Here is an 18,878-nt window from a genome sequence, read left to right on the forward strand (position 1 = left end):
AAACAAAACAATAACTAAGGGTCCGGGGTGAACAGTGGTGCTGTTGCCCCCTTTACGGATTTCAGCTTTAATGTGATGTCTCTTTTTTATTAGAACAGCTGCAAACGTAGCACCGCTGCAGAGACTTAGTCAATCTGACCACGACTGTTTCAAATTATGTTTGGTCATCCATCCTATTTCCATCCATATTTCTCTGTTTTACTTGACTACTGTAACTGAACATAAATATAATTCCACAGCACTGATGAGTAATCATGAGCAAAGAATTGTTTGATGCAGATGTTAATTGTCTGTAAGAACATTTTCTCGAAACCCCATAACCTAAAACCTAGGTCATGAAGGGCCCAATCTGTCCTCCCACATACTCAACTTGTATTCTCTTGCACAAGGTACAGTTAGGTTGCAAGACAATATAAGGACCTCATAGCAGTCATCCGCAATGCCCTTTAAAGAGGATAGTTGGTCAGTATTAATGGATTTGTCATTTGTTTAGAATTTTACAATGAAGTGCGTCTGTTGTGATGCTGAAAATTTGAGTCAAACACGTACACGAATTACACCACTCATATGATGATGTATAGAGTAGCCTACATGCAACACAGTCATTACTTTCATCCACCATGCTTTGGTACAGTAAAACACCCAGACCAAAAGTATAAGGTATACTCTCTTAGAAAAAAACATGCTATCTAAAACCTTAAAGGGTTCTTCAGCTATCCCCAGAGGATAACCATTAGAAGAACCCTTTTTGGTTTCCATGTAGAGGCCTTTTAGGTTCAGTGTAGAACCCTTTCCACAGTGGACTTTTTTCAAATATTTTTTTCTCCACTTTCTTTTTTCCTAATTTTTTTCTAAGATTGTACAAAGAGAAAGACACATTAATGGAAACTCAAGTTGCTGGAGTTTCCTTTTCTCTTGCATACCTTTTTTGTGGTGGGGCTTTTCCATAGCACCCCCAGCACCTTCCACTTTACAAGCAACATGACAGCAAGAGAAAGGAAATAGCACAGGGAACATTAATCCTGACAAAAGCACCTGAGAGAGTCTTGGGAACTTCGACAGGATTATGAATCCACACATACAGTACATAGATACATACGATTAACAGTAAACACAAGGACAAGGGAAACATCCAACACACACAACTTGGAGAGAACCAACCTCCTAAGGTTTTTCAGAAGATTATTTTATGGAACAAATGTTTGAAAGAAAAATTATGAAAGATTAATTGTATATATACATTTGTAACCATTATGAATTTCTGAGTACATCAAATCATGGAGTTAACAGCAATTATATTGTTCCCTAAGTCATTATGCTGCTTGTCTTAGTCTTAGTTATGTATTTTAATATTTAGCATACAAGGTATGTTTTCTCTATGACGATGGCCTATTAATACTAACTAAGAACTAGTGGTGTTAAATTATACTAAATCTGCTGACCAACTTTGGTGTATCAGATATCAGATATGCCAGTCCTCATTGGCATCCAATAAGGTCCCATTTAATGTGTTATGGTTGTCCATGGGGTTGGGCTGTTGAGAGTCCTTTTCTGTGCCAGTTACAGTGCATATTAATAGTTGTCTGTAAATTGATTTGGAAAACAGCTGAGGAAGATGAGATATCCAATTATGTCTTCTACCAAAAGGTTTATTGCCAGTCATCCACAGTCTTCCATAGTCTTCCCATTTCAATCAACCCCACAGTGAAAATTCTTTAAACGCTTCAGTTTACTGGTCAAATATGATCTCAAACTTAATCTTCTGTTTAGATTTGTTGACAAAGTAGATATGTTGTCAAGCATTCAGCACAGGTTTGACAGATTTCTCTTGATGTTGAATCAGTTCTTCTTTAGTTTTTCTAGCATAAGCGTGTTGTCTTACAGTTTTGTGATGTATTTTTTGTAAACTGCAAGTAAATAAAACAATTGACAGCACTTTTCATTCTTCACTCTTCATAATCGAGATAAACATCTTCTTTTTCATTCTTCTGCTGAATCAGAAATATATTCATGCCCATTCTTTTTCCAATTTCACCCAATGACTGGCTGGTGATATTGCCTTATGATGGCGTTGACAGAGAAGTGTTTGACATGATTGGGCCACTAGAGAGGTTGACATGGTGATTTGACTGCTACTTCACCTTTTAAGCCGATTGAAGCAATAGCAAGCAGCTTGCATTTCTTCATGTGCTTGTCTGGAGAATGGTCCTTTTCGGCAATATCTTAATTCCTAGTATAATTGACACTGTAGTAGGTGTTGTTAATTTTTAATCAGGGTGCTCCTGTATGATTTTGGAAGCCCAGATGATTCTGCACAAATTTTGGGATTGAAGCATCTCTTCATCTTCTTCTGGATAGCACAAGAGCAGAAGACATTATTAGGTGATATTCTTGACGAAGCTTGTCATTTATGACTATCTAAATGTCATCTGTACTGAAAATGATCTCATATCTTCTCTACACTTAGTTGTGTATTGGATGGTCTAATTGATACTCTTTACATACCTCGATTTACTGGCGAACTATCGGTAGAAGACACTGGAGCACAGTGTTGCACACGCATTGCAACAATTGTTCTGTCAATACAGCACAACTTAACATTTTTATGCCTGCAACTGTATCTTGGCAATCAATAACGGGCTATGATTCTTGCCTTTTTTGTTATTTACCCTTTGCCTGTGTGTGACTGCATTGGGTGGTTGTCTGTCTTGATTCGACTGTTAAGAGGAGAAATCCATCACATTGCACTTACCCTTCTGCCCTTCGGCAGATTTATCTGTCACTTTCGACTTCATCACCTTCATCTTGGTATATTTTGGATCAGAAGGCTCTGTAACAGACATTCACACAGAGAAAAGGAATGTGAGTTAAAACGGTCAAGTTGAATGGAACATCACTAGCACTGATTACAGTCATTGAGATGCCTACTAGTTACAAGACAAAATAAAAAGACAAGAAAAAACAGGGGTTTCAAAAGAGATCGTTTACATGAGTGACATTCTCTCCTCTTCAGCTAATAACCAGCAGGTGGCACTTGAGACTTGGGTTTAGTGTTAGTTTGCACTATTTCTAATCTCATTATAAGGTTGCGTATCAAATTAACCCTAAAATGACATCATCGGGGTAGTGTATCCTCCTCCCAGACGATACAGTATCAAGCAGCTGCTAGCAATGGAAGTGGTGCTGTTACTCTACCCAGTCAGTAAGAGGCAGCATGCAACACACGTCTATCTATTGGCCTTGTGTCGAACCACTGGATCGATGTCTATCCTAGGAATGTGATGCTGACATGTTTTGATTGAGCCCTGCAGTTGTTGAAATCTCGACTAAACCAAACTGTGGGAGGATATTCGGAGGGGGGTGGGTTGCAACAGAGGCACCGAGGGCGCTATAGATTATCGAGGTATTTGTAGATGGTTAATAGGGAACATAGCTAACAAAGACCTCTGCTCTCTGCAGATTATAGATCACTTGTCTATATGGTTCCACGGGATTAAGTGTTGATCCTACGTTTTGAGAATTGCGTCTAACAATTTTATGTTGACAATTGAATATTGAATTGTGTTCACGCAATACCTGAATCACCCACATTTTTTTTAAAGCAATACTATCCTTGCCTGCCTGGGTTTATAGCATATGTTGTTTGGCTTGTCAAATGTCAAATATAAATTAGGATTTGATTTATAATGTACATCAGGTGTCCTCTGACACAGATTGTAAAGACAGAAATGCTAGGGATTTCAAGATACAGACTGACAGCACTTCTGGAGACATAGCAGTATCATTGGTCTACGAATGTAAAAGGTCACACAACTCTTTATATCCTTCCTTTTTTTGTTGTTGTAGTAAAACTTCACCTGACGGCTGTTCTGCCTATCAAGCCTTAAAATGCTCATTGGTTAGGGGTTGAAGAGGGGGGAGTTATTAAGGGTAAGTTAACTCGTATTTTTACATCTCGTCATAGATTCTTAGAAAATACGGTAAGGTGTGTGCTACCGCTTCAGGCCTTTATAGTTATTAACATTTTGGTTTCATATTTCCGTACCATTGAAGTGATACATAAGGATATCTTGAGTTAACGTATGAACTTAGGTATTACAGCATTACAGCTGAATTACCTTGAAATAACGTAATTACTATATTTTGTTTCTAAACTAGGACTGGTAGCATGCATTTTTTTTACATTATATTCAGATATTATATATGTTCTATATGATTTAGCATGTGGTGCAGATGACTCAGTTTTACATTTGAAACCCTGAACATTATGTGTTCGCATGATTTGCATGATGCCATAATCCCGCCCATCTGTTGGATGTTTAAAATGCATCAACAACATATTAGGGACAGAGCAGCATACAGTATGTGTGTTCACGTATGCAGTACACTATAAGGATCAGATGTGAATAATTCATTTTGGGGACATTTGTTTAATGTAAAAAAAAAAAAAACTGATATTTTAGTGTACAAATCAAATTGTATTAGTCAAATGCACCAAATACAACCTTACAGTGAAATTCTTACTTACGAGCCCATATCCAACAATGCAGTTTAAAAAAATACGTATAAGAAATGAAAGTAACAAGTAATTAAAGAGCAGCAGTAAAATAACAATAGCGAGGCCATTTACAGGGGGCTACCGGTACAGAGTCATGTGCGGGGGCACCGGTTAGTTGAGGTAATATGTACATGAAGGTGGAGTTATTAGTAACTATGCATAGATGATAACAACAGAGTAGCAGCGGTGTATAAGAGGGGGGGGGGGGATGCAAGTAGTCTGGGTAGCCATTTGATTAGGTGTTCAGGAGTCGAAGGGCTTGGGGGTAGAAGCTTTTTAGAAGCCTCTTGGACCTAGACTTAGCGCTCCGGTACCGCTTTCCGTGTGGTAGCAGAGAGAACAGTCTTTGACTTAGGTGGCTGGAGACTTTGGCAATTTCATGGACCTTCCTCTGACACCACCTGGTTTAGAGGTCCTGGATGGCAGGAAGCTTGGCCCCAGTGATGTACTGGGCTATTCGCACTACCCTCTGTAGTGCCTTGCGGTCGGAGGCAGAGCAGCTGCCATACCAGGCAGTGATGCAACCAGGCAGTGATGCTCTTGATTGTGCAGCTGTAGAAACTTTTGAGGATCTGAGGACCAATGACAAAACTTTTCAGTCTCCTGAGGGGGAATAGGTTTTGTCGTGCCCTCTTCACAACTGTCTTTGTGTGCTTGGACCATGTTAGTTTGTTGGTGATATGGAGAACAGCTTCCCTAGAAGGCCAGCATCCCGGAGTCGCGTCTTCACTGTTGACATTGACACTGGTGTTTTGCGGGTATTATTTAATTAATCTACCAGTTGAGGACTTGTGAGGTGTCTGTTTCTCAAACTAGACACTCTAATGTACTTGTCCTCCTTGCTTAGTTGTGCACCGGGGCCTCCCACTCCTCTTTCTATTCTGGTTAGAGACAGTTTGTGCTGTTCTGTGACAGGAGTGGTACACAGCGTTGTAAGAGATCTTCAGTTTCTTGGCAATTCCTCGCATGGACTAGCCTTCATTTCTCAGAACAAGAATAGACTGACAAGTTTCAGAAGAAAGTAATTTGTTTCTGGACATTTTGAGCCTATAATTGAACCCATAAATGAAGGTCAGTTTCATTGCTTCTTTAATCAGAACAGGTTTCAGCTGTGCTAAAAGGGTTTTCTAATGATCAATTAGTGTCACGTCCTGACCTTAGTTCCTTGTTTATGTCTCTGTTTTAGTTGGGTCAGGGCGTGAGTTGGGGTGGGCATTCTATGTTTTGTGTTCTATGTTTTCTATTTCAATGTGTTTGGCCTGGTATGGTTCCCAAACAGAGGCAGCTGGTTAATCGTCGTCTCTGATTGAGAACCATACTTAGGCAGCCTGTTTTCCCACTATGGGTGTGGGTAGTTATTTTCTGTTTAGTGTGTTTTGCACCTGACGGAGCTGTTTCGGTTGGTCTTTTGTTGCTTGTTTGATAGTGTTCAGTTTTACCATTAAAATGATGAGCACTTACCACGCTGCACCTTGGTCCTCACCTTCTTCTACCAACGGCCGTTACAATTAGCTTTTTAAAATTACAAACTTGGATTAGCTAACACAACTTGCCATTGAAACACAGGAGAGATGGTTTCTGACAATGGGCCTCTGTACGCCTATGTAGATATTCCATTTTAAAAATCTGCAGTTTTCAGCTACATTCGTAATTTTCAACATTAACAATGTCTACACGGTAATTCTGGTCAATTTTATGTTATTTTAATGGTAAAAAAATGTGCTTTTCTAAATGACCTCTAACTTCAGAACGGTAGTGTACTTTTGATTTTGTAGGAATTAATTGAATTATGAACAATGTGTACCATTTGGTACAATACACTGTAGTAACTAATTAAGCTCCAGTTTGTATCCATTGTTACAAGCTACTAGTTCGTTACCGCCTAATAGGTAATCAGGTAATAAATAATAATCAGGTAATAAATAATCAGGTAGATTCTAGGTGTAAAAAATAAGCTAGAGCAGATTTATTTTTTATTTAAAGTGTTCTATCTGTATAATAAAAGCGCAGAACATGTTTGATAGAATCTTTCCTTAAGTCATCAAGCAGCCTCAGCAGGGATGGAACTTAAGGGTTTTCGGCACTGAACAGCCGGGCTAGTAGACAATTTTAACTAGACAGGATCCAAAATCTGTGTTTGAAAGACAAAGTTTCTCTAAGCGGCCGGCTACTTGGGCACAATTTCTATTAGGCTGGTCTGAAACGTGTTACTTCAGGCTCGAGGGCTAGATTCATCTCCATCCCTGAACCTCAGGCTATCTTAATAAGCACACAAGCTGTGCCATTACTCAAATTGAGAGCTTTATTTTTAGTTCATTACACACTTCCAATAAGACTGTCCGAAGCAGAGCTGGACTCCAGCAGTGGTCTTGACTCTTGCCGGGGACATAAAAATGAACTCCAACGCCTTTGATATGACACCAAAGTACATGCATCCTTCTGCAGAGCTTATTTTACCTTAATTTAACTAGGCAAGTGAGTTAAGAACAACATCTTATTTTCAATGACAACCTAGGAACAGTGGGTTAACTGCCTTGTTCAGGGGCAGAACGACAGATGTTTTACCTTGTCAGCTCGGGGATTAATGTGTGCTATCACACAGAAAATCACTTGTTTCTCTGATACGTGGCTGTATAAAAGGTAACACTTATGTCGCAGTGAGAAATAGGAGGCATGCTTTATAACCAGTATGTGGGGTAAGATTCCACGACTGGCAGCATAAGTAATTTACCACACTGGTGCCAGGCTGTCTTGAAATGTGTTGCTGTTGTTGATGGAAAGAAGAGTCCTCTTTTTTGATAATGTATGTCTATTTGTATGTATGTGTTTACATGCAGTATTACTCCTGTTGTGGCGTATGTTTGTTACTAGTTTTGTACTTTGTTATATAATTGTCACACAAGTGCTTACTTAGACTACTTGATAACTAAATTAAATAAAATAGTGTTGATACTGGATCAGTGATGCAATTTTGTCTTGTAGCTCCTTCCTCTTGCAAATATTTAAAATGGTATTTCCACATGGTGTTTCACATGAACTCATAAAGGTGTTGTATTACAGAGTGATAGACAAAACAGATGCAGCCCTGCCCTGACTTCCAATGTGCAGTCATGAAACTGAATTAATTAACAACACTCTAAATAAAGTGTCCAGGTTTGATGTGCACTCAACCTCATGATCTTCAAGACTCCATTTAACATGTCCTGTTAACTGGTAAATGTGATGTTTAACTTTATCCACTTGGTAGCAAACATTCACACACTGTCCTAACACCATGAAGTGTTGTAATAGTGTGCAGGTAAACTTGTGTCAATTTCACCTCTGAGGGAAGATTGACAAAGACCTGTGCGTTCTTGCTATGTAACACTACAGCAGCAAGGCCATTAATTTAGGGGCAGGATGAAGCTACACTATGAATCAACCAGCTTGACAGTGTGCTGAACCTACAGTGAGCTGTGAGAATGATCTCATCAAGGGCTGAACAGCAAACAAACACATGTGGCTCATTCCACAAAATGAGTGCCTTTTGGACATGTACACTTTTAAGAAATTTACTTAAACATATAATTTGTCATTTTTGGTGAAAATGAAGAATACTTAAGGATTGGTGTCCTCCCCACGGGACGGTTAAGCTAAAAGGATAATGTGATTAGCATGAGGGTGTAAGTAACATGAACATTTCCAAGGACATAGACATATCTGATATGGGCAGAAAGCTTAATCCAAAAATGTCTCCAAGTTTCACCATCATTGTAAAGGCCTAGTTAAAATACACCCTTTTCATGGAATGACCCGCGTACTTATTGCTAAAATGGTGCTAGACAAGTCTGAGTAACTCTGTCTTCCACCATTGACTGTGCTGTTGACCTCACACTTGAAATGGCATCTGAGAGGTCACCAAGTGTCCCTCCCGGCAATTTTTCACACCTACACTAACCACAGCTGTATAACTCACAAAAAAACAGTTCCTTGATGACAAGGGGTTTTGGTGACAGACGGGTGCTGTATTTGAAGGGTAGTACTTGAATTTCCAAATGGTTTTCTGAATTATTTTCAATTAAGGGAGCTGCCAAATTCATGCATAAATACCACAATAGAGACTCAAGGTATGTTTTGCACATTGTCATTATAACACACAGGGCATTTTGTTAATGTTATGTTCCTTTTGTTCTACTGCATTGTTTCCAAATGCAATCATGTATCTTCTATTTTGTTTCTGCTTCTGTAAAATGACACAACAATAGTTCATTTAGATACAAGTATCTTCTTATCGTTAGTCCGACATAGAAAAATGTTTGCACTCTCACACACATGCAGTACACACTGAGTGACATAGACTGCCCAGGTGAATCCAGGTGAAAGCTATAATGCCTTTTCGATGTCACTTGTTAAATCCACTTCAATTAGTGTAGATGAAGGGGAGGAAACGGGTAAAAAGCCCTGAGACGATTGAGATATGGATTGCGCATGTGTGCCATTCAGAGGGTGAATGGGCAAGCCAAAATATCTAAGTGTGTTAAACAGGAGCATGTGTTAAACAAACCAAAATGTATTTTATATTTGAGATTCTTCAAAATAGCCACCCTTTTGCCTTGATGACAGCTTTGCACACTCTTGGCATTCTATCGACCAGCTTCATTAGGTAGTCACCTCCCCCACCCCTTTTGCCCTCAGAACAGTGTCAATTCGTCGGGGCATAGACTCTACAAGGTCTCGAAAGCATTCCGCTGGGATGCAGGCCCATTTAGACTCCAATACTTCCCACATTCGTTTCAAGTTGGCTGGATGTCCTTTGGGTGGTGGACCATTCTTGATACACACAGGAAGTGTGAAAAACCCAGAATTGTTGCAGTTCTTGACACAAACCAGTGCACCTACTATAATACTCGGTTGAAAGGCACTTCATAATTGTATCTTGCCCATTCATCCTCTGAATGGCACACATTCATATGTATATACTGTATAGATATATATGTAAAGTCTAAATTGTATTGAATACAGAATAGATTTTTGCGGCTTGGCTATAAAACAAGCCCCCTATGGCATATCATATATGTTTGGGCTGCATTTTTATTTGACACCTCCATCTATAGTTAGCCGTCACCCTCAAACCTCACAACTATGACCTCACGGCTATGACCTCACGTCTATGATCCAGCTCTACAAATTCCACAACAGTGAAATTCAAACTGTAGAACACACATGCCAAACTAAAAAGATTTCATGCATTACCACCAAGTCAGCTGTACATCTTCATATGGAATCCCAGTCTAATGTACAGTACAGTATGTCAGACACATAAGCAAGTGAATGTCCGTAACTAACTTAATGAGGTATTCAGTAACTTGAGTAACTGAAATAAGAGGGCATTAAAAACTTAAAGACCAGAAAGCAAACAGTTGCGACAAGTCTTTTATGTACCTTTTAAAGGTATTCAGCCCTGCTGAAGTTATTTTACACCCTAATCTTCCGATATCAACTGAAAATCCCTGTGGTCATACAACATCTGCTTACATACTCATATGCAGAATAGCATTATCACTATGTTTCCCAGATCAACTAAAACACTATTACTACTACTTTATGTACATTATGGAATGTTGTTCTTTCCTCAAGTCACATAACAGAATAACAATACTGGCACAATTAAAAAAGGTACAAGGCCAGTTTGTATTTCCCTCCATGCTGGTCCATCTCGTCCGACCCCCCCATTCTGCCAGAGAGGAGGGAAGAACGACCTACCTGCTCACAGTCCTCAGTGCTCTCAGCTGTGCTCCTTTCAAGCAACACTGTGGCTACTCTGATATTTGAGTGCCTGTTCCAAGTTGTGCTCGGTAATAAATCCTAAAGAGCAACGTGTGTGTCTCTGCCTGAAGACTAAGCGACTGCCAAAACGAGTTGTCTTTTTTGTATTTGTGTTGAGGAGTTGCACCAAAGACGTTTGGTTGGGTGGGCAGTGAAGAGGGGGGCTCCACTAAGGGTGGGTCTAACTAACTCTTCCTTTACAGTGGCACTCCTCATACTGTAATGTTCATTAACTGGTTCCCATAACCACACTTTCACTTAAAATCCTGAAAGAGAAAAAATATTATATGTTCTTCATGGTGTATATCCAGTGAATATAACACTGCAAGTTTGTCTAGACCTATGGTTATGGTTATTTTCAATTATACATTTGAGTGTCATTCATTACTAGAAGTAATAAGGTCTGTGTTTATTACAGTTGCTTTTGACTAATAAATGTAGTATTGTGTGTGTGAATAAATTGTAGTAAGATGTAAATTGTTCATTTCAATAAATCAGTCAACAAAATGTAAATGAAAATACAGTGGTTAATGTTTTTTTGTATAATTTCAAAGATTAATTAATATATCAGAAAGACTGCTAACGTTTGACATTAAGAAATAACAACTCGATAGACTACCTAAGCTTTCTTTACCTTCTTAGTTACATCTCGCCATCCTCAAACCAATTTGGCGATAAGAAGCACTTTTATGTTGACTGTAAACCATACAGGTCAGGGCACCTGAGAATGAAAAAGGGAAATAAATGCATGAAAGTGTATATATTTTTAAATACCAACGTTTATTATTGAAAATGACCAGTGATTGCTATTTTGGCTCAGTGGTTAATATTTGTAAGTTCTTCTGTGGTGTTGGAAAGGTTCTTATGAAGCGTAAATCATAAGACTTGAATTGGTCCCATTAAATTTAGTGTGGAACGTAACTTCCTGTCAAGTCTGAGGAGTATGGAAGTATTGATTACTGTCTCAATTACTGTAATTCATTTCACTGTGATTTCTATGGTTACAGTAACCATAATTGTCAATGTTCTTTTTCTTTTTTTACCCCTCCCATTAAAAAAATTATAAAGAAAGAAAGAAAATAAACGTGCACTTGTCTTTTTTTACTGTACTAGCACTGCCTTTGCTGATAACTTCTTTATTTAAGAAAATGTACTAAAAACCAGACTCAGTAAGTGTCAGTTTCGTGATTTTGTTTACATGTTATATTTTGTTTATTCAGGCCAACAAAAGAAAACCAGGTAAGACGTCATAACATCCTCTAGAGTCTAGGCTACCTGAGAGTTGTCAAGCAGCTGCTGGGCCAGCCACCCTTTGATCCAGATCAACCAGTAGGCCTCTTCTAGTTACAACAAACATGTAGGCTGCTGGATTTTTTTTATTTTTATGTACAAGTCAACTATGAACGTAAGACGTGAAATGTTTGCAAGTACTGTAAAAAATAGTTTTTACTATAGTAGGCTACACCACCGGTTTGCACATTTAGCAATGATTGAATAATATATCGACAGCTGTTTGCTAGCCAGCTAAATTAGCTCTCTAGCTTTCTGTGTAACTAACGTCCTATAGTTTAATTTACCAGAAGACAACTAACTCAGAATTTTCTGTGTAAGGTTCTGTAATTAGTTTTTTAGTCAACCTTGTGTTCTGTTTCGTTGTTTCTTGAGCGTAGCACTTTCTTCGTGTTCATGAACGTAGCCCTGTCTTTCATTTTTGTTAATTGATTTCACCTGTGTTAGTTATTCACCTGGTCTCATCAGCTCCTTATTTAGTTCAGTTCATTCTGTTTGTGCCTTTGTGCGGTATTGTTCGTTCTGACTCTACTAAGCCTTTTCCTAGCTCGTTTGTGAGAACCAGTTAAAGCCTTCAGTCCTAGTTTTGATTCACCTGCCTGTTTGTCTACCTGTGTATGACCATTGCCTGCCTGGGACCACGATTCCTGCCTTCTGCGAAGGGGAAACAAACACCTGCTGTGCTCTGCGCGTGAATCTCCACCTTTTTCTCCCTGAGTATTCATTACATTGTGATTATCATTGGCACTGTCCATAGCAGTGTGATATTAGCAATCATGAGTGAGGAATGCCTGCCTTGCTGAATAAAAATCAGCCACAATTCAGTTTCCAGTTTTACTCAGAAAACGTGACAAAATGGTCAATAGGCCTACGCATCATAATTACCTTGAGAAATCTGACCTGCAATTTGTAAACCAAGCTGCTGTACTTTTAATAACTTGTAAATCTGTATTTTGTATCTCTTTGAAGTGAGCCAAATGGATAATTTAAGCTTTCATTTATCCATTTTGAAATATGTTAAACAAGAAACGTACATTTTATATTTGATTTGGGACTTACTGAATCTGGCTTTAATACAACTGTGATATGTAGCTGTCTCACCTAGCTATCTTAAGATGAATGCAATGTAAATGTTTGGTAATGTACTGTAGCAACTTTATGGCTGAAGCTTTTCTCCAAGGGCCATGTTATTCCGGTATCCAATAAATGATCCATTGGATGGACCTGAAAAGATAATGGATATTAATGTACATTTAATCACAGCCTTTGTAAAAACCATTCTTTCCATTTTTTTGTCACAGTGGTATACTATATAATTCAGAGGGAGAATGTTAAATGCATCTGTTGCAATTATTTAAAGCAATATGATCTTATGAGTACATTTTTATTTGGTTTATTTCAGCATGTGCCTATACTGAGTATGAATAGAACATGTTTATTTAGGCGCTGGTTGACATTTGGCATAGTACTTTAAAAGAGGCTCACAGTCATGCCAACTGTGAGTTGTTTAAGTTATTAGGGTATCTATATTTTTAGAACATAAATAAAAGTTAACTATTGCCCTTGATCCCTGACATAGGGAATTCACAGCAAGATGTCTGAAAGGTCATCTCATCCTGTCGGTATAAAGCAGGACATAAAGCTGTTCTTGTCCCATTACAAATCAATGCCATGACCATAACCACCACAACACCACACCCAAAGCAAACACTCTTTATTTATTTATTCATTTACACATATCTCAAATTTCACACCTTTCCTAGCAATTATACAATACACTGTATGTGTAATGAAAAGTTAAGTTATAAGATCCTTTTTAAGCTAAGTTACTTGATAAATAGTTTTATCATTTTACACATTTTGCGGTTTTACAAATTCAAAGTCTTGCCCCATAAGGCTTAGTAGTAGTGCCCAATGTTTTGGACTTGGTTTATGAGTTCGTATTAATAACTGCCTACTTGAGAGAACGCACCTGCATTGGCTGTAATATTAAGTGACCTTATATATTTTATTACCATTGGCAAAACCTACCAACACACTTAGCAACAGAGAGCTTGGTCAGATCATGCAATTGGAGAGCAAAATTAGACCCTGAGGAGCAGACCTTGAAATGCCCAAGCTTGTTTCCTTCCCTGAGCTGATCGTTTCAAGACAATCTTCCTGTGCTCACCCTGCTTTGCACTCGCAGTAAAACTATTGCACTTTGCCATGAAAGGCAAGAGGTGTCATAAACCTCACTTTTCCGTCCTCTCGAAAACATCATCTCACATATTGCTAATTCTCTCGTTGTGATAATGGGATAACTAGACAGTGTGTAATTGACATAATCTATACATTATTATGTGAAACAAATGGTTTAGGTCAAATATAGCAACTGCCTGGACTTAATAATATGTTGTCAGGTTTATACTTAGGGCTCGATTCAATCCATATTGCCAAAGTTCGGTGTTATAGTTCTGAATGAATGCAGTCTCCGTATAACGTGGGAATATTGCCTTTAAATGTCAATCGTGCTACAACGATGATTTTCAGCTCTATGGATTGAATAGCCAGCAAATAACTGTAATTATTAGTCGTGACATGTGGACAAGGGTGACATGTAAGAATACTGTCTACGCTTAGGCCATCTCTTTTCTGTTGATACCATGTCCATCGTCACCACCATGTTGGGGTGGCTTTAAACATAATCCTTATACAGAGAAGGGAGGGGGGCTATATATATATATAGGTGTACATTACATCCTATGATGTTGTACAGGTAGCCTAGTGGTTAGAGCATTGGGTCAGTAACTGTAAAGTGTTGCTGGGTTGAATCCTCGAGCTGGCAAGGTAAAAATATGTCATTCTGCCCCTGAACAAGTCAGCTAATCCACTGTTCCCTGGGTGCCGAAGATGTGGAAATTGATTATGGCAGCACCACATTTTTGATTCAGAGTTGTTGGGTTGAACTCAGAAGACACATTTCAGCTGAATGCGTTCAGTTTTACAACTGACTAGGTATCCTACTTTCCCTTTACATGGTATACAGGTACAGTTGAAGTCGGAAGTTTACATAAACCTTAGCCTTATACATTTAAACAAAATGTTTCACAATTCCTGACATTTAATCCAAGTAAAAATTCCCTGTTTTAGGTCAGTTAGGATACCACTTAATTTTGAGAACGTGAAATGGCAGAATAATAGTAAAGACAATAATTTATTCCAGCTTTTGTTTCTTTCATCACATTCCCAGTGGGTCAGAAGTTTACATACACTCAATTAGTATTTTGTAGGATTGCCTTTAAATGGTTTAACTTGGGTCAAAAGTTTTGGGTAGCCTTCCACAAGCTTCCCACAATAAGTTGGGTGAACTCTGGCCAATTCCTCCTGACAGAGCTGGTTTATCTGAGTCAGTTTTGTAGGCCTCCTTGCTCGCACACCCTTCTTCAGTTCTGCCCACAAATTATCTATGAGTTTGAGGTCAGGGCTTTGTGATGACCACTCCAATACCTTGACTTTGTTTTCCTTAAGCCATTTTGCCACAACTTTGGAAGTATGCTTGGGGTCATTGTCAATTTGTAATACCTATTTGCGACCAAGCTTTAACTTCCTGACTGATGTCTAGAGATGTTGCTTCAATATACCGACATCGTTTTCCTGTGTCATGATGCCATCTATTCTGTGAAGTGCACCAGTCCCACCTGCAGCAAAGCACCCACACAACATGATGCTGCCACCCCCGTGCTTCACGGTTGGGGTGGTGTTATTTGGCTTGCAAGCCACCCCCTTTTTTATCCAAACATAACGATGGTCATTATGGCCAAACAGTTCTGTTTTTGTTTCATCATATCAGAGGACATTTTTCCAAAAAGTACAATCTTTGTCCCGATGTGTGAAACAACCCTGTGTTGTTTGCGGCACAGTCGGCAGCGCGCTGGACCTCGGGCTAGAGGAGGCGGGTTCGAGACCTGCTCCCTGCTTGTTTCATTACATTGGTGTCAGAAGTGATCGGACCTTGCATCCACAACAGTGTAGGTGCTTGGCCGGTGAGCGTGTTCCTGTAAGATGTAGAGTTGCAAGCTAGCGTGAGGCCTAGCTCTTTGAAAGGAAGGATTAGTGTAATGATCCTGGGTATATAAGCATGGAAATTGACTCTGCCGCGTGAGCATGCTATTGCGGCACAGTCGATAGCGCGCCGGACCTTGGGCTAGAAGGTTGAGGGTTCGAGACCTGCTCCCTGCTGTTTCATTACATGTGCATTTGCAAACTGTAGTCTGGCTTTTATATGGCGGATTTTGAGCAGTTGCTTCTTCTTTGCTGAGCGGCCTTTCAGGTTACGTCTATATAGGACTCGTTTTACGGTGGATGTAGATACTTTTGTACTTGTTTCCTCCAGCATCTTCACAAGGTCCTTTACTGTTGTTCTGTACTTTTCTAAACAAAGTACGGTCATCTCTAGGAGACAGAATGCGTCTCCATCCTGAGCGGTATGACGGCTGCCTGGTCCCATGGTGTTTATACTTGCGTACTATTGTTTGTACAGATAAACGTGGTAGCTTCAGGCATTGGTTTAGGTGGTACCTTCAGGTCGTTGGAAATTGTAGACCTTGTTGAGAACTACCATTTTTTTCTGAGGTCTTGGCTGATTACTTTTGATTTTCCCATGATGTCAAGCAAAGATGCACTGAGTTTGTAGGCCTTGAAATACGTCCACAGGTACACCTCCAATTGTCTCAAATGATGTCAATTAGCCTATCAGAAGCTTCTTAAGCCATGACATAATTTTCTGGTATTTTCCAAGCTGTTTAAAGGCACTGTCAACTTACTGTATGTAAACTTCTGTCCCACCGGAATTGTGATGCAGTGAATTATCTGTGAAATACTTTGTCTGCAAACAACTGTTGGAAAAATTACTTGTGTCATACACAAAGTAGATGAGCGGTTGAAAAACAAGTTTTAATGAATCCAACCTAAGTGTATGTAAACGTCCGACTTCAACTGTACTTAATGTAACTAACATACTTTCTCACATGTTGTTGTTTTATTTCTAATTCAAAAGGACACAAAATCAATTTCAATGATAATACTTAGCAGGGTGGCCTAACTAATTAACAAGTTCATGGATATATTAGTTATTTTTCTCCATATAGCCATATTCAAATTGACCGTGGCCGGGACTGAAACCTTAATATCAATAATACCTTAATAAACTAATAATATTGCTTACCGACAGTATGTAACATGGTTAGTATGTAACCGTAGTGACAAGCATAAACTTAATAGGCAATGTATGAGAAGACGTCATACATTGAGAAATCATGTTTGTTCCCTGCCATTTCTTTGTTTTGGTAGAGCCAACCCCCTTATCTGATTGCATGCAGCTGTTGTCTCATTACATATGTTGATTTGAAAATATATAGATTTTGCATGCTGTTTTTGTATTTTTTTTTTCAAGTAATACATTTATGTTTGTGACATTTTACTCAGCCTGTGGCTCCAATTTCAACGTTGGCACCAAACCCTCTAAATAGGCTGTCAGGTCCATTACATTGTCACAAATTAACTTTTTCTCACAGGAAACTTTTTTTCTCCTGAAAATATAATGCTGAATCCAGCTGAACATATTTTAGGTAATCTGGCAAGTGTGTTCTAACAATGAGTACACTTTGATACTTAAATTGGTTACTACCTGTTCCAAATTGTTTTTAAGTTTGCAGAGAAATCCAAAAGAAACTATAAAGCAATTATTATATAATTTTCTAAAATAAAAATACCACATTTCTGTTAAATAAAGTGTATTACGAAGTTATTACACATAATTCTCTCATCGACTCAAAGGTAGAGTGTGTTTGCAATGTGGGTGGGAAACAATTAATTTTATAGTCAATGAGAGAAACAGCTGTCTTACCTCTTGATACATCAAACTTCACCTTAACTTGTAAGACGCTCTTGATGTTTCCGTTTTTGTGATTGGTTCCCTGGCATCTTTCACGTAGGGGAAAGACATTTCTGTTTTCTCAATCGTCTGGTTTCCGCAGTCATCTCATATGACTCAGGCACAGACAATGAAGTCTCAGTTTTCATCAAATTCCATAACAGGAGTTCCCACAACTGGCTTCTTATAACTGCCTCCATCTGTTTCCAATGCTCTGCCTCATAATTTACACCCTCTTCTGGTTCTCTGTCGACACCCTGACTGCCACTTTGTTTGCCCTCTGTGTATGTCCATTTGTTGATATCCCACCCTCCCTCTTTTATTGCAACCATATCAGAGGTTGTACACTATATACAAGTACCAGTCAAAAGTTTGGACACACCTACTCATTCAAGGGGTTTTCTACATTGTAGAATAATAGTGAAGACATCAAAACTATGAAATAACACATCATGTAGTAACCAAAAAAGTGTACATTTTATATTTGAGATTCTTCAAAGTAGCCACCCTTTGCCTTGATGACAGCGTTGCACACTCTTGGCATTCTCTCAACCAGTTTCATGAGGAATGCTTTTCCAACAGTCTTAAAGAAGTTCCCACATATGCTGAACACTTGTTGGCTGCTTTTCCTTCAATCTGCGGTCAACCTTCAATCTACTCAACCCAAAACATATCAATTGGGTAGAGGTCGGATGACTGGGAAAGCCATGTCTTCTGATGTAGCATTCCATCACTCTCCTTCTTGGTCAAATTGTCCTTACACTGCCGGTAGGTGTGTTTTGGGTTATTGTTCTGTTGAAAAACAAATGATAGTCCCACTATACAAACCAGATGAGATGACATATGGCTGCAGAATTCTGTCGTAGCCATGCTGGTTAAGTGTGCCTTGAATTCTAAATAAATCACTGACAGTGTCACCAGCAGAGCACCCCCACACCATCACACCTCCTCCTCCATGCTTCATGGTGGGAACCACACATGCAGAGATCATCCGTTCACCTACTCTGCGTCTCACGAAGACACAGCGGTTGAAACCAAAAATGTCAAATTTGGACTCATCAGACCAAAGGATGTATTTTCACTGGTCTAATGTCCATTGCTCATGTTTCTTGGCCCAAGCAAGTCTCTTCTTCTTATTGGTGTCCTTTTTGCGTGATGTATTGTTGTCTGTAACTACTTGCCCTTTTTGCTGGCCATCATTGTAAATAAGAATTTGTTCTTAACTGACTTGCCTAGTTAAATAAAGGTTACGTTTTGTTTTTTAGATGGTAGTGGGTTTTTTTCAGCATTCTACTCTGAACAGTCTATGCT

The 18,878-nt window shown here is 38.9% G+C and overlaps 1 protein-coding gene across 46 annotated transcripts in view; it reads right to left on the reverse strand.

Moving 5' to 3' along the window:
• Positions 1–17,859, reverse strand: part of LOC110494723 (immunoglobulin-like and fibronectin type III domain-containing protein 1) — a 38,116-nt gene extending 20,257 nt beyond the window's left edge. For 8 of the 46 annotated variants that reach the window (XM_090206382.1, XM_090206372.1, XM_090206376.1 and 5 more), the window contains exons 1-3: positions 10,301–10,629; positions 2,753–2,830; positions 924–968 (exon numbers count right to left, since the gene is read on the reverse strand). In XM_090206382.1, the coding sequence (XP_090062508.1) occupies positions 924–968; positions 2,753–2,804 (97 nt within the window). In that variant the 5' untranslated portion in view covers positions 2,805–2,830; positions 10,301–10,629. Of the gene's footprint in view, positions 1–923; positions 969–2,752; positions 2,831–9,790; positions 9,831–10,300; positions 10,630–10,997; positions 11,085–17,540 lie in introns of those variants that run through there. The other 38 variants (XM_090206387.1, XM_090206374.1, XM_090206379.1 and 35 more) reach the window with 14 other exon arrangements.
• Between the last annotated feature and the right edge of the window lie 1,019 nt (positions 17,860–18,878).

Source organism: Oncorhynchus mykiss, chromosome 17 (assembly GCF_057628025.1).
Source record: "Oncorhynchus mykiss isolate SJ-2025 chromosome 17, ASM5762802v1, whole genome shotgun sequence".
NCBI lineage: Eukaryota > Metazoa > Chordata > Actinopteri > Salmoniformes > Salmonidae > Oncorhynchus > Oncorhynchus mykiss.